Source organism: Nyctibius grandis, chromosome 1 (genome assembly GCF_013368605.1).
Source record: "Nyctibius grandis isolate bNycGra1 chromosome 1, bNycGra1.pri, whole genome shotgun sequence".
Lineage (NCBI taxonomy): Eukaryota > Metazoa > Chordata > Aves > Nyctibiiformes > Nyctibiidae > Nyctibius > Nyctibius grandis.
The window spans coordinates 66886218-66909220 of NC_090658.1; the positions used below are offsets into that span (position 1 = coordinate 66886218).

Genomic DNA, 23003 nt, shown 5'->3' on the forward strand with positions numbered 1-23003 from the left:
CTCGAAAGATCATCTAGTCCAAGCCCCCTGCCGGGGCAGGATTACCTAGACCATATCACACAGGAACGCGTCCAGGCGGGCCTTGAACGTCTCCAGAGAAGGAGACTCCACAACCTCTCTGGGCAGCCTGTTCCAGTGTTCGGTTACCCTCACCATAAAGAAGTTTTTCCTCATATTTATGTGGAACCTCCTGTGTTCCAGCTTGCACCCATTGCCCCTTGTCCTGTCAAGGGATGTCACTGAGAAGAGCCTGGCTCCATCCTCATGACACTTGCCCTTTACATATTTAGAAACATTAATGAGGTCACCCCTCAGTCTCCTCTTCTCCAAGCTAAAGAGACCCAGCTCCCTCAGCCTCTCCTCATAAGGGAGATGTTCCACCCCCTTAATCATCTTCGTGGCTCTGCGCTGGACTCTCTCTAGCAGTTCCCTGTCCTTCTTGAACTGAGGGGCCCAGAACTGGACACAATATTCCAGATGCGGCCTCACCAGGGCAGAGTAGAGGGGGAGGAGAACCTCTCTCGACCTGCTAACCACACCCCTTCTAATACAACCCAGGATGCCATTGGCCTTCTTGGCCACAAGGGCACACTGCTGGCTCATGGTCATCCTGCTGTCCACTAGGACCCCCAGGTCCCTTTCCCCTACGCTGCTCTCCAACAGGTCTGTCCCCAACTTGTACTCATACATGGGGGTTGTTCTTGCCCAGATGCAGGACTCTACACTTGCCCTTGTTACATTTCATTAAATTTCTCCCCGCCCAACTCTCCAGCCTGTCTAGGTCTCTCTGAATGGCTGCGCAGCCTTCCGGTGTGTCAGCCACTCCTCCCAGTTTTGTGTCTTCAGCAAACTTGCTGACAGTGCACTCTATTCCCTCATCCAAGTCATTAATGAATATATTGAATAGGACTGGTCCCAGTACCGACCCTTGAGGGACTCCGCTAGACACAGGCCTCCAACTGGACTCTGTCCCATTGACCACCACTCTCTGGCTTCTTTCCTTCAGCCAGTTCACAATCCACCTCACTTGCTAAACCCGTAATTTCTTCAGAAGGTACTTGCTTACTGATATTTAATATAGTTCATTGCTTTCATAACAGTGAAATATTTGCGCATTCTGCCAGCATTTCATGACCAGAAGCTAGACTAGATAACTTCCAGAGGTCTCTTTCAATCAACATCGCTGATGTGACAAGATGAATTGACTGTAATATTCCAAGTCCTACGAATATTGATATCACAGAGATAAGAACCACAACAAACTATGCTGTGATACACAACAGTCTTCTAAAGGATGACCAATATTTAAAACTTTTTTAATGAGTTTAAACTATTTTTCACGTCATTAAAATTATCTTCAGCCGAAGTTCCCAGGGCGCAAGCAGGCTGCCCACCCTGGAGCAAGGAAGACTAAATGCTGCAGGCCCAGGGCTCGTGCGACAGAGCTGAAACGGATCTGCAAGGGGATCACATCTGACACCTTCACACGTTAAAACAAAACAAAAACAGGGAAAAAACACTGTCCAAAAAGGTTGCCAGGGATTGTCCATCTGTAAGTAGGGCATAAATGCAAGTAACAGATATGATAGTCTGTATAATCTGATGAAAAACAAATAACTTACCCAGGGCACAATGAGGATGATTGTCCAAATGTCACAAAAACGAAAACCTGTTCATTCAGGCTTAGCCTCAGATCTGCTAGTGTCCTGTCTTACAGCACTGCAATCTATTGTTTAATTCCAGGTTAAAATGAAGTAATCTAAATATGCACGCTGTTATATAAAAGGGCCAGGGGATGAAATTACACCAGTCTCTAATAAGCCCCTTTGAAACCCTAAACTGGCAAGTTAGCGGCCAAATTATTTTTCTTCTACTAATACAGATTGAACAGCAAATAACTAGAAGAAGATAAAACAAAGTGTAAAATTGTAGTTCTCAAAATCCTATGTGTGTTTGCTATACGAAGGCACAACAGAGGACTATTTAGATGCTAAACATTTCTCGTTTTATTAACCATCTCTAAGACCAGTCTTGAAAAACCTTTGTCTTCCAATTGCTAGATTCTTCATAAATGCAAGATCTCTACAGTTTCCCTCTCTCCTACTTCAAAACTAAATAGGAGAATTTTTAACATGTATCTTTTGAAAAAAGTATTTCAAGTTAGAGTTTAGTAAAAATCAGCATATTTATTCTGAAGGATAGCAACAATACTAACATAAAATCTAATATGTTTTATTATATCTTCTACATTTTTTTATTTAGTGTGTATAAGTCTATAGCAATCAAAGTTATTAAAACTACGTTTTTTCCTAGCTATATTTGTTCGCATGAAACCAATTTATGTGGCTTTAAGTACTCTTTTACTTGATAAGCAGCAGCCTGCACATGGTGACAGACATCAACCAGAATACAAAAAGGACCGCTTGGTTATTTTCTGTCTGTGAAATAACATCTTACTAATTTTCTTCTTTTTCTTTCAGAATACTATAAACTGAACCTTTCCACCAATGAACAGAAAATTTCCTTCTTATGCATGGCTGTATGAGTGTATTCTGCATCTGAATTGGAAAGAAAAAGAGTTGTGAGCTCTTTAGGACACACACCCACCCCAGAAGTGCAGTACCATGATGATCCCCAGCCCAACCCGCTCCACGCAGCTGCAGGAACTCCCTGCTGCACCTGATGGATCCCAGCTCTCCCCTGTGTCAGGTAGTAACTTGCATCATTCTCCTACTGATCTTCAAAATACAGCTATTTACCTATGCATTTGTGTGTGAAGACAGGAAAACCAAAGTATAATAAACTCTGATTCTGACTCTTTTTATCACTGTATGATCTAAATTAAGACTCGATTCCCCCACCTCTGTCACATGGGACTGGGAGTGAGAAGGCAAAGGAAAAGGAGCACAACAGATTTCTCAGTACAGAGGCTCTACGATACGACAAGCAGGCAAGGAGACTGACTTCCGGTCAGTCAGTGTGTAAGGATTTAAAATGTAGCAGGGGCAAGGAATTTACTAGAAATAAAACCAGGAAAAATAAATAAATCACTGACATAATGCAATAAATGGTGTATATATTAGATCTAATCAAGCTGGCATCTCAGAAAACACACCAGCTGCTCAATTCAGTCACATGCAATTCTTTAGAGGCTCTGAGAACAGGGGTGCACTTAGATTTCTGAAGCAGCTTGTGGGCATGCAGTCACTGCTCTGAGGTAAAAGTGGAAGAGTTTATTTCTCATATGGCAACAGGGATGCTGTGGAATTGCTCATAGCTATATGATCATGTGAGTTTCACCTGACTGTGACATAGTTTAAGGATAGGAATCATAGAACCAATTGTTTCTTAGTGTATTTTAAAAGAATAGAAGACAGTAAAAAACAAAAACTTGAGTTAGAACAGTAATAGTGATCTCAGAATTATGCAGAAAATTGTCAGAATAAAAGTTACACTATGGTCCATCATGCTTCAGGAGGATGACCTACTTGCAGAAATCAGCATAATTTCTTTTCTTGAAAATAAAACATTAACCTTGTTCACTATCCCAAGTAACTGTGCCTGGCCTCCTTTCCCAAGGATGAAAGGCTCTTAATAGACTGCCCTGGGAAATAAATTCAATAAAGGAATCTCTCTATTCAGAAAACTCAACTGTCCATCAAACATACCATCCAACAGCAAGCACCTTCTAACCCATCTCGGTTGCAGAGACAGGCAGTCTTTCAAGTAACCAAGGACTAGAATATTCGGGGCAAGATGCCAGCACAAGTTTGAGCACAGGTCTTGCATTCATGCTTATTCACAGAATTTAATACACTCGCAGCAGTGACTAGATCCTTAGGCTCCTTGAATTTCCATGATCTTAATCTTATGCACCCAGCTCCCAGAGAGGAATCCTGAAGCTGGAATGAAGTACCTAGGCTCCTTGGACATGTCAAATCCTGCATGATGAGCAGAAACTGCCTAGAGCTAACCAGTACAAAACACATACCACTACAAAACAGCAAGGCAGTACGAGCAGAAGGGGGGTAGGATATACATCTGATACTTTCCTAGAGCTTAAACCATCAAAGCCTCGGCTAGAGAATGCCCCCTTCTAGCTGGGGTCTCTAGCCTACAGTCCTGCTCTGTGGCTTTTAAAGTACTAAGCCAGAAATACTATTTCCTTTTTTAAAACTTGTCTGTGAGTGAAGTTTAACCATGATATAACAGTGAAAAGGCTTTTGAAGTGGGGAAATGAAGGTTAAGCATCTGCTCTAGGCAGACAGGCCTCACACCACAATTCCTTTTCCCAGAACAGTGCCCAACACCTTGGTGATATCTTAGTCTGGGTGCACACCTGGATGAAGGGAGTGATGAAAGGGGACTTCTCACCCATTACATTGAAGTTCTGCCACTGTTCAGCAAAGAGTAAGAGGAATAAATTCTTGTCTTGAATAACAATTTTCTGTGACACTAACAATAGCGTAAGGACAGCAAACCCTGTCTCCGTATGCAACATGGCACAGATTTCACCTCAATTTGTAATCTGCAAGACTGTTCTCACATATTAGCATAAAGCGATGTGGTACCTGTGAAAAATACTACAGAAATTAGACTAGGGTAAGGTAGTAAAATGGCTACTAAAGTATGCGTTTAGCTGTCATCCAGTGGTGCAAAAACATTTTAACTACTATGAAAACACATTTTTGCACCAAGCTAAACTGGCTCGTCTACTTCCTATTAATAACTGTACTATGTATACTGCACAGAATAATTGTTTCACAGATTATGAGAGAAGAACTTCTGCTTAATCTTTTATGACCTTTATAAAACTTTATTAAATTATGAAGCCATGTAGCTTTTACATGCTCTAAAGTTTTGGTTGGGAACAGTTTAAATACATAAATACGTGCAGCTGTCCCACGTAGTGCCACCATGGTGACTTAAGACACTGTTAAGACTTTCCAGTTCTGTACCACTTTAAATCAGCAATAAAACTCTAGTCCAAGATAAAGTCTCAGATAGGAGCTATCCAGTCAGGAGCAAAGTACTCCTTAATAAAGAAAATTACTGACATTTTAAAAACACATGCAAGTTCCTTGCACTTGTGTTACCTATAAAAGTCTCTGCTATAAAAAGAGATATTAAAACTAGTTTATTACATGGATAACCTCTTTCAGCATGTCAGAAATAGATATATGAAATCCCTTTATTGATCTTTAGTAGACTGAGCTCAAGCTGAGACTCGTGGGGATCATGGTATTCGCAAAATCTGCCAGTCCTGTGACCACTAGAAATCAAGATGTTGAAAACAAAGCCAATACTTTGGATGGCAAGCCCAGTCAACTTTAAATTTGATCAGAGCATGCTGCTTCCTCAGAACTGCAGCCTGGTGGTAAGGAAGTCTGGAGTCCACATCCTTAAAGGAAGGGAAAAACTAGGAAAGAAAAAGAAGAAATGTCAACCTCATTGTTCCCAGCTATTTCATCAATGACAAGGGAAATCTCCCTCTGACAAGGGACAGGGAGATACACTGCCAACTCTCACAATCCCCTTGAAATCCAAGAGAGTCCTGAGTCCTGAAACAACTCATGTACGTCATCTGCCACAGTCTGACCATCTGAAATTTCTTGTTTGTGTTTCTGGTAACTCTTGCTTTGGCAAAACTGACAGACCACTATGGATATACATTTTGATAAAATTGTTTGAACAAGGCATACCACTGTGCAAGTTTTTAACATTTTATTTTTCCAGAGTACATTAATTATATCCATCAGCCCTCCAACAATTCTAGCTCTGCAAAATACTATATAACAATGATCTTTTACCTTTCAACAGGTAAAAAAGATTAAAACCACTCATTTCATGTATGAACTAAGAAAAGGTTTGAATCTAGAAGCTCAGCAGCTTTCCCCAGATCTTACTATAATTCTCAAATCCAAAGTAAAATCCCTTCAAACATAACTTGAACAGAGTTCAATTTATTCCATTCATTTTAACAACATTTGTACTTACTGACTGTTCACTTAGATCCTGAGAGTCTTCCATGGAGGTTATTCACCTTTCTTTTCCTCCACAACCAGAAATTATCTTCCTTTCTACTTACAGCTCAGTAGTCTAAATTAAAAAGAAGAGAAAAAAATAACATGTTAGTCTGTGGTCCTCAGTTCTCAGGCAAATCTGCAATAAACAAACACCCTAACTGAGGCTGTGGTTTCACTAAAATCTCCAGCAAAGTTCTGACTGACTTCTATGAAGCCTAATTTCATATAAAATGTTTCAACACCTCCAGTATTATTTCAGAAAACTATCTAAAATATGCCAACAGAAACAGGAACACACTTAAGTAATAATTCTTCGACTCCTGCAGGAAAAAATAGTTATGAAAACAAACCAATAAAAAAGCTAAAATGTTTAATACAGGCAGCTGTTTAAGTAGACAACAAAAGATAACCCTTGGGAGAACATATCAGAAAGACAATTACGGAACGTCGAACAAAACTGTTTAATACACATTTAATGATAACCTCTTAGTCATTAAGTGTCCAGCAAGAAAAGGTTATTATGCAATTATCCGCATGAAGTCTAAGGTCTCTAAGGTCTATTAAATTCCTCTAGCATTAAATAAAATACACAAAGTGGTTTATAACAAGCAGCTTCCTACAAAGCGCTAAATGACAGACATTACCCTAATTATCTGCTAATGTCTATGCCTTCTCTCATAGGATGAATCACTCTCATCAAATATTGAGATCTTCAATAGGAAAATTCTATTTTCTAGGAGTTCTGCATACGAATGATTACGGTAACCTTAACTGTAAAGCCACACAATTATATTATAATCTCCATTCTCAGAAAAGATCTACTTTGGAGTTATGCAAGTTTGCATAATTTAGAACAAAACAAGTGCCAGGGATATTTCATATATGCAATAATGATAATATTATTAATCAAAGCTAATGTTACATCTAATCGAAAACAAAATATATAGTAGTATGTAAACACATAAATTAAGGAACCCGAACAACCCGGATCCTCCTAGACAAACTGGCTGCCCGGGGCTTGGATGGGTGGACTCTTTGATGGGTTAAAAAGTGGCTGGATGGCCGAGCCCAGAGAGTGGTGGTGAATGGGGCAAAGTCCAACTGGCGGCCGGTCACTAGCGGTGTTCCCCAGGGCTCAGTTCTGGGGCCGGTGCTGTTCAATATCTTTATAGATGATCTAGACGTAGGGATTGAGTGCACCCTCAGTAAATTTGCAGATGACACCATGCTGGGTGGGGGTGTCCATCTGCTGGAGGGTAGGAAGGCCCTACAGAGGGATCTGGACAGGTTAGATAGATGGGCCGAGACCAACGGCATGAGGTTCAACAAGAACAAGTGCCAGGTCTTACACTTCGACCACAACAACCCCATGCAGCGCTACAGGCTGGGGGAAGAGTGGTTAGAAAGCGGCCCGGCAGAAAGAGACCTGGGGGTGCTGATCGACAGCCCGCTAAACATGAGCCAGCAGTGTGCCCAGGTGGCCAAGAAGGCCAATGGCATCCTGGCCTCTATTAAGAATAGTGTAGCCAGCCTGTCTAGGGAAGTGATCGTCCCTCTGTACTCGGCACTGGTGAGGCTGCACCTTGAATACTGTGTCCAGTTCTGGGTCCCGCACTTCAAGAAAGATGTTGAGGTGTTGGAGCGAGTCTAGAGGAGGGCGACCAAGCTGGTGAAGGGTCTGGAGGGTCTGACCTACGAGGAACGGCTGAAGGAGCTGGGGTTGTTTAGCCTGGAGAAGAGGAGGCTCAGAGGTGACCTTATTGCAGTCTACAACTACCTGAAGGGAGGCTGTAGTGGAGTGGGAGTCGGCCTCTTCTCCCAGGCAGGTAGCGATAGGACAAGAGGACATAGCCTCAAGCTTTGCCAGAGGAGGTTCAGGTTGGACATTAGGAAGCATTTCTTCACAGAAAGGGTTATTAGACATTGGAATGGGCTGCCCAGGGAGGTGGTGGAGTCACCATCTCTGGATGTGTTTAAGAAAAGACTGGACATGGCACTTAGTGCCATGGTCTAGTTGACATGGTGGTGTCAGGGCAACGGTTGGACTTGATGATCCCAGAGGTCTCTTCCAACCTGGTTGATTCTGTGAAATTAAAAAAGGATCTGTCTATCAAAATTACCTGGATTTATCAACAAGGCACCCCAAGAAACCATTACCTGGGAGTGTGCCTAACAACATAAACATATTATATATAGATTTTTGTTTTAAATTCTGACCAGCAAGCACTTACACCTCATGCTACCTCCACCCTGCATAAATGTAACAACTATTTACCTGGGGTTAAACAACGTATGGCTCGCTCTGCACTCACAGAACATTTGAAAGGAACTGGAGCTACAAGCCATTAGCTACAAGCCATTGCACCACATATCCCCACCCACCACCCTACGTTGTCCTGTTAATACCTCCTCTCTTAGCCTGAAATGCCATTTACTTGCCATACCTCCGTTTACTCCCCAAAACGTAACTCCCAAACTTTCCTTGTGTTTTGTATTAGGTATTTCCTACAACATACACTTATGCACGTTTACAGCTCCAGTCTACTTTCTTTCCAGTCTCACCTTTATTTCCCCTTTTTCCTGCCACCAGATTACACGCTCCTCTTTCCCTTCCCTCTTCCCTAAGTTTCAAAAGGATTTTCATTCACATTTCATTAATTTTTGCCATGATGTTACATAAGGAAAAGACCAATTGCAAGCAAATTGTGTTGCATGTATTTCACCTTATCAGAAAGCTGAAAATAATTCCTGTTTTTCAAAATGGGTTCAGTCTCCTCTCAGTTTCAGAGGGATCCAAGACATTGACGTCTTCACCCATGATGCCTTCACCAAAACAGTAACCACCTCCCATTGTTTTTCAATGTGGAGCCCACACCCTTGTATTTGTAAAAATCTTCTGCAGTCTTTGTCCAGTGGAGACAAAAGCAGAATTGAAAGGCTTCTTTAAAAGACACACTATAGGCAAATTTCAGAAAGGAGTCTACCAGAAACAATGGGTATTTTGAGAGAAAGCAGCTCTACATGGCATTTCCTGCGGCAGCCGCTGCCAAAGGAGGCAATTCCAAACACAAAGGCGAATTTTCACAACCAATCCTAAAATATTCCATGAATAACTTAAACACAAAATCTGCTTTAATTTCATTAAGAGTTTGAAGTGCGTGCATGCTATTGCATTAGTAAAATTGCCTGCAGAAAGAAACAGTCAAGCACGCAGTAGTAAAATACAAGATTCGGAATAAATTGACTAGTTTCTAAGTTCACTGACTGAAAGTCAGTACCTGGCTTGCATTCAAACATTACATGCTCTAATTCTGTCTGTCGGTCACTGAAGGTGACAGATACCTCACTTTCTGTGTGAAACTCAACTACAGCTCAACTACGGAACCACACCACAACAGAAAGACCCTGTCCTGGTTTCATTGGGATTTTGTTTCAGTTTGTGGCCAGCCATGGTGATCAAGGCCCTTAGCAATTAAATCTGGGGCAGCTGACCCAGGCTGGCCCACAGGTGTATTCTATAGCATTGACATCAAGCTCACTATAAAAGGGAGAGCTTGCTGGGGAGAGGTGGGGATGTTTTTGCTCTTTTATCTTCTTTTTTTCCTTATTGCATCATTAAATATGCCTCTTGTATTAGTCACCTTCTAAAAAAGACTCACCTTCACGAATTTTTAAACTTACTTTATTGAATTGCAAGACAATGACAAGCTTGTTTTAATCTTCACAGAAATATACAATGTGTTAAATATATCCTTTGCATGAACTTGCTAAATTATAATAGTTTCTAGGGCTCTGTTGTTCATCTTCACACTGCCTCAAAATTTGAATGCTCTTACTGGAAATGAAGCTTTTAAAAATAAAATTCAGAATTAATATTTTATCAGTATTCTGCCTACCAAGAGCTAAATCCTGCTATATTTTGAGCCCAGTTAAAGCGGCTGATCACAACCAACCGCTAACACAATGATTTTTATAATGGCAGTTATGCCAATTGCACTTAGACCAAATCCTTTAGGGTTTAGTTTTATAAATTTGTAAAAGAGGAGAAAAACTATTAGAGAAGTCAGTGGTTTAAATAAGACCAACATTACTCCCTAATAAAGATATAAAATTAAAGGATAATACTAACCTCGTGCTGGTTTATGAGGCAATAATCCAGTTACCAATTCAACCTTGTAGTTTACCCCATCAAGAGAACCAGATTAAAAACAGAGGGAGGGAGGGCACTCTTATCCCTATTATATTGCAAGTGTTTCTAACTGGGTTTAAATATTTTTTAAACTGTTGTTAAAAGTCTTAAACTCACAGACAAGCCAGAATGAAGAAAAATGACTGTTTCTGCTCTTGATCCAGTCCTTGCAGATGTGGCTTTAAAACTGATGAAGTGTTTTATGCTCCCAGATAAAAATTTTACCTTGCTAAGAAATGTCTTAATTAGGAGGATTCTTGACTTTCCTCATCAACAAATGCATTTAAATCTAATTTTTTATTTATTTATTTTTATCTGGGGGAATAAAACACTTCATCAAATCTAAACTGCAACTTCCAGGACTCGACCATGAGGAGAAACATGTGTTTCCTCCCAGAGATACACCCACAAGTTAAAAAAAACCCAAAAAACTACTTGAGGATCTGCTGCATACTGCTTTGTAAATGACTGAAAATGTAAGATAGCAAGGACGTGATCTCTCCCCTCATAATGATTTCTTCAGAAAATTAGGATTGCAGAAATAAACAACTGACTGAGGCAGTTTCTTTTTCTGTGGGATGTCTAATAAGATCCTGTGCTGCAACTTTCACAAGCTCAAGACAGAATGTGAAGCTTGGGGATGCACAGGTAAAAAACAGCCTTAAAGCACTTGAAGTTTCCCGAGACTATTTCAGAAGCTGCTTCAGGCCCTCCAGTCAGCCAGATGGAGAGATGGAGCTCCAAGAAGAATCCATCATCCGGAAGAGGAGTTTGGCCAACAGACAAAAATTGTCCTCCCTTTCACTTCAACCCAAAAACAGAGGAAGAAAGCCCTCTCTTGGCCCAGTAGGACTTGGTCTTCTTAAATGAAATTATGGGGAGGTGGTCCTCAGTTTCTGCCACAATTGTTTTTCACATGATAATCCCCTTGGGCACATTGTCAGGTTCTTTTTATTCTGTTTCATCTGAAGAACACCTACGTCTACTGAGGTTATACCATGGCGATGCTCTGGCAGTACAGTACAGGAGATGCAGATCCCAGTCAAATTTACTATATTGGTTTTTACATTTTGAAATGTGTCAACAAGAAGCCTAGAGAATAAACAGAAAGGATGCTGCTGTGGTTAACACAATTAACTCATAGCCACAAAGAAGAACTCATTTCTGTCACAGCCACAGGCTGAGTCTCAAATGTTAAGTGAGAAGCGGTCACAAATAAAGCAATTTCTCATTCTCTAGTGCTCTACTTCAGAAACCTATGACAGTAGGAGTACTTAGTGCTTATAACTGCAACTGAATGTATGCAGGACATGCAGCAGTAAGGTGCCAACAAATGAGGACAGGCTTCAGGGTCTGAACTCCCGCAGCCTCAGGGAAACCTCTATCTGGGTTTGCACCATTCCTACAGAACATCTAAGGAGAGTGAAGCACATTTGAGGCACTGTGAAAGGTTATGCAAGGCAGGTAATGAAAAAATTAATTGCTCTAGAATTAGTACAAGGAACTAGTGCATATGTACTGCAATATCACGAAATTAGATGATTTCATGCTAGTTGTTTCCCATGAAACTCATTTCTTTGAAGGAACAGGAGAGAGGGTACAGGCAGTAACAAACAAATACCATCTAACATTCAATCATTTCTTGCTTAGGAAAACACTCTTCTAGTTAGTCTGCATGCATATCACAGGTAGTCTCATGTGAAAAAGATAAAATATAACCTAAATTAAAAGAAAAGGATATCAAACACTGATTTATTAGAATTTCAGGTTAGCCTGTATCTACACTCCAAAACTGTATTTTGGAGTAAAAACATACTGCTTTCTCAGTCCCTAATAGTATCACATTTGGAAAAGAAGAAAGACCCATGCCCCAGACGAGGAATGAGATTCATGCGCTTCATAACCTAGATTTCTTCAAAACACAAGTGAAACTATTGGGCAAGTCAATAAGAAAAACATACTAATTTACACTTTTAAAATAAACAAAATTATAATCATAGGGCTTTCCAGAAACTGAAGATCACGCTCTCTCCATGCTTTGGTAGAAAAAGAAGATGTCAGCTTTCTTATCTTATGTTGTAAGGCAAAATAAAAACTCAGCTCTCAACATAATCTCAGAAAAGCTATTGCTTGATACATTTCTAACTAATTTTAGAACTAATTTATATTTTTATATATTTATATTAACTAATTTTTAGCTTTGTTGGCTTTTGTGTTTTCTCTCATACAAGTGCTGTTTTCTTGAAAGGAGTGTCAACCCTAATAAAAACAATTCTTTTTTAGTGAAAAAAAACAGTAAGAAACATTATTGTCTATATCTAACTTCAAGGGAGAGCAAATGACTAACAAATTTTAAATACCATCAACATAATAAAGAGTTAAAAAGGCAAGCAAAGCCATCCTGAGAGTATGACCTAGTCAGAGTCATGCACTGGTTTCCTGAGGAAAACTGGCAGGTGGAGAGAAATATACAGAATAGCTCTCAAATTTTACTTTTCACATTCCTTTTAATCAGAAGGATTCTTGCGAGAAGTAGAAGTGGCTTGGGAATCTTGCATGTGTATTTAGGCTTAGCTGAGGTAACTGGTGTCTACCTCCTGATATCAAGATGAGTGAAATGAGCCTCCTGAAAAAACTCATATTGCATTGTAGAAATAAATCTTGCTCCACAGACTAGACAATTAAGGGGAATATGGAATACCCATCTTTCCCTTCCTCCTGTTCTAATACTTTTTTTTCCTCAGGCCCTCATCTCTAGATGGTTAGATATGGCTCTCTTCAGATCAGTTTAGTTTCAGTCCACTCTTAGCTTGATGAGGATGAGAATTTTACCCTTAGAGAAGTTTTATAGCTTTCTGGAACCCTTTGTAGCACATCCAGGACCCACTTCTCCATCTATTAGTGACCTCCAAATGCTGAGCTCCTTCCTTATCCAGAGCCCTTGGTCTGCAGCCGAGAGGACAGCATGCCATGCCATCCTCAGTGTGCAGCTTATTTTAGCTCTGAGCACGTCCAGCGGCCCCATGTGGAGGGCAATCATCTTCGCTGGGTTTTGTGTTCTGCTGAGCATCTGCCTACACCAATTTGCATTTGCAGATAGATTGCTTCAATAGAGAAGATACATTATTCCTTATTTTGAATTATCAGAATTACTATAGGAGTTCATACAACAACTCACGCAACTTCCGTAGGCTTCTGAGCACAGATGAATTTCCTGCCTACTGCAACCATGCAGACTATCCTGCTACTCATTTACAGGGAAGGAATATAGGAGGAATTTCCAGGATATGCTGAAAAGCAAACGGACCCAGCCTCTTCCTCTGTAAACAAGAGCCCTTGTTCTCACAGCAGAATACATGGGTGACAGCGTACCAGCTAGATGGAGGGGGCTGCGCAAAACACCCTTCAGGACCTGGTCAGCATTCTCATCCCGGCACAGTATCTGGCATGGATATGCATAAGAACATGCACATATCTAAACTGGATCTAGAGTATATATTCTAATATATACACTGCCTACACAACATATATTCTAATGTATATAGAATTAATGAATATGTTTCAAGGTGCAATGTCAGATGTTATTAGCTCAAAAAACAAAATAGGAATTAAAAATAAAATCCTAGTATTCCATCATCAGAACCCTGATAACCCCAAAGCTCAGATTCACAGATCTAGAGTCTGCCTATTACCCCACTGCCGATGAAAGAGTGTTTGTTCTGGTAACACAACTCAGACATTTCCACATCTTGAGACAACAGAATTATCCACATTTGGTTGTCGTGTATGTTAAGAACAGGGAAGGGGCCTTCAACACTCATCAGGCATTTATAGTTCTGTGTTCTTCTAGTTTCCTTTTACCTTTTCCCTCCCCTGAAAAATTACATATCTATAACTGGGACATAATTTTTTATTTCCATCTTCCTTTCTGAGCATGTGAATTAATGCCAGACATTAAATACAGCAATCAAAACAGATGCATACACTGAAAACCTTTCGATATTCAAGTCAAATAATTCGCTTTCATGCCAGTCACTCTACATTTGTTACACACAGTCTTCCAAATTCTGCATGGTCTTTGCTGAACACTTGTATAATTGTCAGTTTACTGCAGTTTGCTTCCTTGAACAGGGTTACCTGAAGGATGGCATTGCTTGTGTGGTATTTGTGGACATTTTATTAAAGAAAAATTAAGATGATATTCCCACTCTGCATCAGATACTTCTAATTTACAAACAAGTCACACTGCCATAAAACCATTTGATACCAGTCAAAAGCAGGCATCAAGACAAAAAAGCAGAGCAACACAGACCATGAGGTCCCTGCATCAGTTAGGTATGTAAAACAGGTAAGAAATGGAAAGGGTCTATGACAAGAGATCTGTCTGCTGTCCGATTATCATCATACAACAAAACAACTGGAAAAAAGGAAACGAGGAAGACTTCTTGGCAAATGGTAAACAACTGCAAGCACTGTATCTCATTTACTTTAGTTAAAATAATACTTCAGTGCAGCATTTATCTACCTTGCAAAACCGGGTACAAATTTTACAGGCACCCAAATATGGCTAAAACTGACTCCCTTACTCTTCCTACCACTCCCATCCATACCTATGCAACCAATAAGAAGGATTAGCTTTAAGAATTTCAGACTACAGAATTATAAACTCAGCAATTCCTCCCTTACCCTAACATTGCACAATACGCCGTAAAATTGCCGAGACTGAAACCAGAGCAATGAATCCAGTGATGTTTGGGGGCTTCCCAACTGAGAGAGACCTCTTCACTCACGTTTAGATAAGGCATGCAGCGACACAGACTGCTTCTAACTCATTCCAGATTAATCAATTACAGATTATTCCAGTCATAAATAAATAAAACAAATGCTGAGACTGTTTCTGGCCCGGTTTTGTAAACAAATCTAACCTAGAATCCCACTGTGTTACCCTAAAAATCAAGGGAAATTGATTTGCAAAAAAGTTAAACGTAGTGTTTTCAAACTCAAGATTGCTCAAACCTACACAATTGTTACCAAAAAGAAAGAAGGTTCCCAGAGAAAAAAAAGTAATGCAAAGATGGCACAGATAGAAGCATACGCTTTTATAATTTCAATAAAAATTTTAGTTTTATTTTCCTACTAGCTGGCCATTTCAGTGTTTTGAACAACTAGGTTGTTTTAGGGAGAAGGATTTTGTTTTTTACTACACAGCATATTTTGGTTAACTTCTGAGACATTTTCCCTCTCTTTTTTGTAGAAAATAGCTGAAAACAAACCAAATAAAACATTTCAGTTCTTTATAAACAAGCCACTGAAAACAGAAAGAAAAAGGCTATGCTTGGTTAGACAGAATATTTAAAGAGACACTGTCAACTTGAAAATATTAATTATTTATTATTTCCTCTCCCCAAAAGACATGTCAAATACCTTTCACACATTAAAAAAACCTCACCTTTTGACACAAAAGTAGCATAAGGTAACAACAGAGGTCATTTCTAAAGCAGAAACTCTACTTACCATTTTAGAATTTAGGAGAACCTAAAAATGAGCACATCCTCAAGGTAAAAGCAAACAGCAGTTTTACAAGGCTGGATAAATTAATCCAAAGAATCCAATCACATGTTAAAATGAAAGCTGTGACAGCATAGTAGCTATACATCCTATTTGTTTTAAAAAAACACGCCAGAGTTTCAAGAGTATATTCAGCAGTATGAGTATGCAACGATAGTTACTGAAGAAGTTCAAGTAATAGCCAAGATTCCTAGAAACATCGTGAAGGAAGCTTGCAGCTTGCCCTTCCTTTTCAGCCGTCAGTGTCATTGCCTACCCCTGGCTGGCAGCTGCCGTTCCTGTTACTGCAAGTGTTTCACATACAGTTCTTCAGTGGAACAGTTTGAAATGCCAGGAAGAAATATAAAAGTAAAGCCACCGAAAATAAACCTGGGCACTTTGTTTCTGGCTTGGTAGAAGAAATGTAACCTTCTTCTTAATTGAAGTTGACAGTAACCCCTAAATAGCGTATTTGGGAAAGTGTTCCATTCTCAAGGAATTACTGAACAACGGGAAACAAAAAACGGGAATGCAAAACTGTCCCAGAATAAGGAACTCCTGCTGGTGCCAGCACGCAAGCTCAGGTGGTTCCTGACAGAACACAAGGACAATTGTTACTCTTCAAACCTAATGCTGCTGGACCACGGCCACCAAGCTAAACTGAAACCTTGAGAACACAGTGAATGAAAAGTAGCAAAATTCTTACATGCTGCCTTTGTCCAGCACAAAGAAAATGCTAAACCCAATATTAGAAGTGCTGTGCAGTCTACATTTTTTATGCTGCTGATCCTCACAAGAGCTGTCTGCACTCATTTATGTTCCAGGCCCATCAGCTGTCCCCATACGCAACCGAAATGCCATGAAGTCCACGGAACAGCTCGCCATCCCACACACGGGCCTCTGTTACTAAGAGCCAGCACTAAGTGTGCAACAGAAAGAAATTGTGAAAAACAGGCATTCTCAGATCTTAATTAAGCAACTGTTTTGACAATGGATCCTTTACCAGATTTCCTTTCCTCCACTTAGATATTTATTAGCTGTGATCAAACTATGTTACATTCTCCTTTGGTAAACTAAAAGCTGCTCATTCCCTAGAAGACATGTTTTCCAATTGTTTATTTACTCCTCTGGTCTTATATCTGAAACTTCTATTTTTCCAGCTTCCTTTCTAACGCTAAAAAAGGGCACCGCTTTCCAGCAGTAGCTGCACTCTATCTACACAGGTAGTGTAACCTCTCTTACTCCGCCTAGTACTTTGTCTAAATAATTACTACTCCTTTTTTGGCTATGATATCATCCTGATCATTTGCTATGGCCTCCAGCTGTTTTTTTAAATAAACCACTGGCTTATACTGAAGCACATACTGTTTGCTTGCTCTCAGTTTACTGAATGAGCCAGACTGCTCTTAGAAATCTGCTCTCTTCATTATTTACTTCTCTCTCAATCTTTGTAATAGCAGTATTGTAGGCATTACAGTCTAACGACAGAAGTACAAGAAAGTTTGTAAGAAGAAAGATCTCTTTTATTAGGTCAGCAATTGATCTAATCAAAGGTATTAGGCCTTGTAGAACTTACTAATCTTTGTGTCACGGGTAAAATAATAGTTTTTGATTTGATGACTAACCCTTGAAAGACTCTGTGTAATAGCGTCCTCTTAAAGATTCAATAGCAAGTGAGTATTTTTGAAATCTGTGCTTTAGTTTGCTGTTTAATCCATTTCGTTTGTACCAAGTTGATTTTGTGTCCTTCATGTTTATTGATCAAAAAGTTATATCAACTCAAAACTCTTACAGAACTTTATTACATCACTACTCTTTATCTCTAGAAATCAAACTTGTATTCACATCAAAAATAATATCGCCAGTTTGGCATGCTCGAGTGTTCATAAACCCATGATGTGGTATAGCATGCATATTTCAGTGTTATATGGGAACAACATACAAAAGGCATTTGGAACATGATAGCATGTAAGTTAATACTTTGTGACGGTGGAGACTAATAAAAAATAGTTGCCATAAATTAAGCACTTGTCTACAGTGACAGCTAAGTAATGGCCACTTTTCAGAAATTATTCCACCAACATCATCGCCCTCGGCGATGATGTTCTCCTTCTAGTGCAGTTACGCTCTGCCTGTCCCCTGTGAGCCCAGCTTTGGGACAGCGGTGCACAGACCTGGAGAAGTTCTATCGTCTGGTATAACATCTGAACTCCTGCCTTCCTTTGACAACACCCAAAGGTACCAAAACTTTCCCTATTTTTTTAACCTGCACATATCTCTGCAAATTATTTGCAGCGACTTTAGTTTTAGTTAAAAAAACCCACATCAACAAAACCTTTGGGTTAAATATCAAGGGATCATTTTTGTAGACGATGTTTTCGTTCTGAAAAATTCCACCTATCCCGCAGACTTGACCCTGCACTTCAGTTAATAGAGGTGGCAGATTAGGTAACGGAGACTGTGGTTCCGCAGCTATTTCTGCAGCACCGCTGCCAGGCTCGGCAGTGCGGGTGCTGCCACTCATTCCGACCTTTGCCTCATTGCCAGCACAGCTGTTTGTGAACCACAGCAAGGAACAGATCAAGCTTAAACGAGCGGCCGCCAGAGGAGGGGTAAAGGGCTGCTTAAGAAGCACTGCCACCAAACGTGAATCCACAGCTTTGCCCTCTTCCGCCTTCTGTCACGGAAAACAGATGGACGTAGGAACTTCAGATACAGTTGGTCACACACCACAACGTGTCAGATGCAGATTACTGCTATTACTGCTTATATGAACCAATACACCTAGCAAACTATGTAAAAACAGAGAAAAATGAGGCACTTCTTCCTACAGACCTTACAATCAAATTGCTGCAGGCTTAGTCTTGATCTGACAGCATCTCTCCAGCTGGAGTTCCAATCCTGGACTTCCTTCAATTCAGATTTAAGCAAGACCCCCAAAAGATGGGTAGTTTCACAACTGTCAAGGAGGAACTCCTTCCATTTATCTTAAGCCAAAAATCTGACTACTCAGCTAGCCCTTGGAGAAATTAGACTATAATTTAGTCAGAAAATGGGAAAACAAGATGAATCATAGCTAAATAGCTACCAGAAATGACTAGGAAACACATCAGCTGGCCATTTTAGCTGAAAGACCCTCTTCTTGCAGGTGACTCCCAGCCATACTGCTGCACAGTGTGAGCTCAGCACTTGGATGGTGCTTTGAAGGAGCAATCAACTGAACCAAATTAATACGAACATTACACCAGCTCTTTCTATCACACCAGATTAGAATAAACATAAAAATAGGTGGCTGAGTGGAAAAGTACTTTAATCTTTCCACTTCGAAAACCTACTACAGTTCCAAATCTTGCCTTGGGGTAACCTGAAAGTTTTATTTTGGAGACCCTTTCCCAAAATATAATTATTCTGTTTGTAAAACCTCTATACCATTCGACGCTATTAGTTTCCAGCTCCCTAGTTCTCAGTGTTAAGAAGACCAGAACAGGAAAATGAGGCTGAGGCTGAGTTGCATTGCTAGAACTTGGCAAAGGAAATGTGCATAAGCTGCCTGAGCTGTGCCTGGTTTTCTGAAGCCTTGTCTATGCTGGGACACTCAGGAGAGCTGGAAGACCTCACATATAGCATGATGTCAGGATGCACAAACCGGAGTGTACAAAGGCTGGTTTAACTGCCGGCACTTGGGAGTAAGGTCAACTTCATTTTCTGTGATTCTCTCTGGGAATATACTACAGTAAATAAAAAGGAACATCCAGGTGGGATTTAATATGGTAAACAGACTTCACACCTTTCATTAAATAGGCCTGGCATTCATGAAATGTCCCTGGGTAAAGGCAACCTGACTATTCACTTCTATGAGCAACAAAGTTGCCTGAAAGGAGTTAATAGAACATAGCCAATTACCAATATTTCTAACTGCATCATTTTCAGGAATACAATTATTGTAAAAGGCATTTCTGTGCTCATTTATAAAATGCTGTAAAAAAATAAAAAGATATATTCTAACATAGGAGTATGAAAATGTCTTAAAATGGAATAAAACATGAATATATGATATGGACATTTATCTTTCACTCTCCTTTCTTTTTTCTAAGTATTGCAGGATCACTCCTCTCTGCATGTGATCTCACACATATAAAGTATTCTACAACACCCGCCTCCCGCCCCCCCCAAAAAAACACTGCACTAAGAATAGAGGACTAGATACTCATCTGGCATAATGTGAGACCACTCCAGTAATTTCAACATTCCTACTCCAATTTGCAACAGCTAAGGATCTGGCACAAAACACCAAGCTAAGTTTCCAATTACCTCATGCACCAGCATTGATTTCAATAGTTATATACACATAGAGGAGATTTATTTAAAAAGTTGCAAACTCAGCTCTGTATTTCTTATACTTTTGTGGTCTAAATCAGACACTCCATGGTATTTTAATGTAGGTTTTTGTGGTTTAATTATATATGTGTCAGGAGCAGAATACTGACTTGCTGCATCCACCCAATTGAAAAAAAAGGCAGCAGTAATTTTTTATACTGCTGACAATGTCAGCTTATACTGGGTCATGTCACAATAGTAATAGATTTTCATGTTGCCAAAAAATCTATAATGTATTAAGCGTATAAGTAAAAAGTTATCACCTATATGAAAATTACTTTGCAGGTTGCCTTGGGAGGTCTTTTTGCAAGCTGCTGCTCCAAATTAGCCAAGTTGTATAGTCCAGCCACAACAGGAAGCAACCCTGGTGTAAAGACACAGTATTCACTCAGCCCAGACAGACTCGGTTCTTCAGAGACAGCACTTAAATTACACACAATTAAACAGCCCTACACAGAGTCCCGCAATATTACTCGCTACACTGTACTTCTATGGACAGCTGCTTAATGAGAATCACCATAATTTTATTTATTTTTTTAATTCTAGGAAAGGGACACAGACCCTCAAAGGAATTTAGCACAGGAAACCTCCAAAATCCTGCTTTTGAAATCCATGGTAATTGCAGTCCAAAACAGAGTTTGGTGTCTAGTACCTGAGCCTAATAGCTTAAGATCAAATACAGTCTCACTGGTATATGGACCTCCAAAAGTTCTGAAGATAATCACTCCTCATTATCATCTTCTCTTATCATGAAGAAATTTCAAACAAATTGAAAATAAAATGCTTAAACTTTAGTATTCCTCAGACAGCCATTAGCATTTCACATTGTGCTCAAAAGTCTGACAGCTAGCCTATATACAATCCTGTGAGTGAGACTGCCCAGTGATGCATTTTGATACAGGACAATCAATCATCAAAGTAATTCTACTGTTTAACATTAAAGCAAAAGGCGGGCCAGCTATTCGACACATTTCTCAGGCTTAGAGACAAAAAGAAGAAACTGCTTTAAAATGGTTTTCACCAGGGTCCCATATTACATGCCTCCCAAAAGGAATCCTTTTGGCAGTATTACAGCCTACAATGTGGACTAAAAATGTAAGTTTTATTGCCTTTTCAAATAAATTTTATTCCTTACTTGACAGATAAGCACTCTTCACATCTGAGCTTTTGCACTGCAAAGTGCATCCAAGTTCCTTTAAGCACTTCTGATTTAATAACATTGCAACACAGAAGTATGGACTTGGCCAAAAAAATTATTTCATAAAAATATGATTTCTGTACAGCAACAGCTAAAATGTCACCTAATACATACAAATAAAGCAGAAACTTTTTCATGTATATTGTAAAGCCTGAGGCTTCGATAGGTAAAACACCTACCGACTTTAAAAGACCATAATTTATTTTTAATAACCATTTTTATTTAATTTTAAAAAGAGTAGCAGTTTATGCCTTCAGTAGAACCATGTCCTGAAATCTCAGGGGTGATTAAAGGGCCATGCCAAAGCTGAAAGGTTTCAAATATCAAACCATACTATTATGTCAGGGCCAGCAAGATCAATTAGCGCTTTTCAATGACAGAAAAGGTTAAGTTGAACACACATTTACACAATATTTAAATCCAAAAAAAAAGAAAAGTAGCACATATTATGTTAATACCACATATTAGAAGCTTACTTATAAACCTCTCAATGGATGGCCAAATATCAAAACTATTCTTCCACTTGCACAACATAAATACTTTTCTCACACAAAATGGAAAGAAAATTATAGATACGTTAGATAGTAGAAATAACATTGGATTCTCAAGTACAAAGTAAAAAACAAAGAGTCCTGAGTGTTTCTGCTACCAGACTTGCTTTAGTGCTGAACTTCCAAAAAGCCTTAGGACGACTTGATAAAACTGACAGATGTCTTGTAGTCTGATGCTCCTGTGTTTGCATTCTTCTTGCAGATCCTGACAGTACTAAAAATGAATGATAATGAGCAAACAAACCTATTCCCATGTTCAACTAAAAGACAAATAGAAAACTACCATGCAACAAAAAAAACACTAATTAAAAATACTAATCTGTAAATTAACTCGTCTTAAATTCAGAAAAAAGCAACTGTACACCTTCTGCAATTAAAAGCCATCCAGAAACATGCATACCAGGAAGCAAAGGAACTTACGTTTGAGTTCTTAGTATCAGAAGAATACTCACTGGAAGTACAGGTATGTTAGAAGTTAATGTGATACCTGTTAATATAAGCGTTGCCGCGGTAAACATAGCTTGAACAAAGTACCACATTATGATATCAGTCAGTATAAAATAACAATAAAAGTGTAGGAGATTAAGAAAACTCGAGGAAAAAGCACACTGTTGAAATCAGTGATTTAGATTATAATTGCATTATTTTGAGTAAAAGCAAAGGAAGATTACTTTTGTTCAATGATATATTTCAAAATGTCTCTTTTTTTAAAGCCCACTTCTCTATTTATTTCTTCAAGGAGTGATTTGAAGTATTTACTACCAGACAGTACCTAATTTTAGGTTTTAAGTGCTTTAACAGCTCTATGAAATATGATCAGCAGCTGCAATATAGAAGTATGCTGAATAAACTCTCCTTATAAAAAGGGAGACCTGTTTTACCCTGAGTTTATAAAATCCTTACTTTCAAGAAAGAAAAAGATAACACAGAAAAAATTAGTAGTTGCGTCCTAGAGCGCTTGACAGAAATTCCAGGAATTTCTTTCCTCTTTCTGAACTAACATTTGTATTTAATAGAAGATAAAGTACTTTAACACCGGAAGATTGCATTGTACATCATGCAATACCACTAGGTCATCAAGGAAACAGACAGGTACCTTTCCCATACCAAATGCC

General features: G+C 39.3%; 1 protein-coding gene across 8 annotated transcripts in view; it reads right to left on the reverse strand.

The window, feature by feature from the left end:
* EYA4 (EYA transcriptional coactivator and phosphatase 4) overlaps window positions 1-23003 on the reverse strand; it is a 171309-nt gene that overhangs the window by 144980 nt on the left and 3326 nt on the right. For 7 of the 8 annotated variants that reach the window (XM_068408850.1, XM_068408834.1, XM_068408866.1 and 4 more), the window contains exon 2: window positions 5998-6099. In XM_068408850.1, the coding sequence (XP_068264951.1) occupies window positions 5998-6030 (33 nt within the window). In that variant the 5' untranslated portion in view covers window positions 6031-6099. Of the gene's footprint in view, window positions 1-5997; window positions 6100-23003 lie in introns of those variants that run through there. The other variant, XM_068408910.1, reaches the window with a different exon arrangement.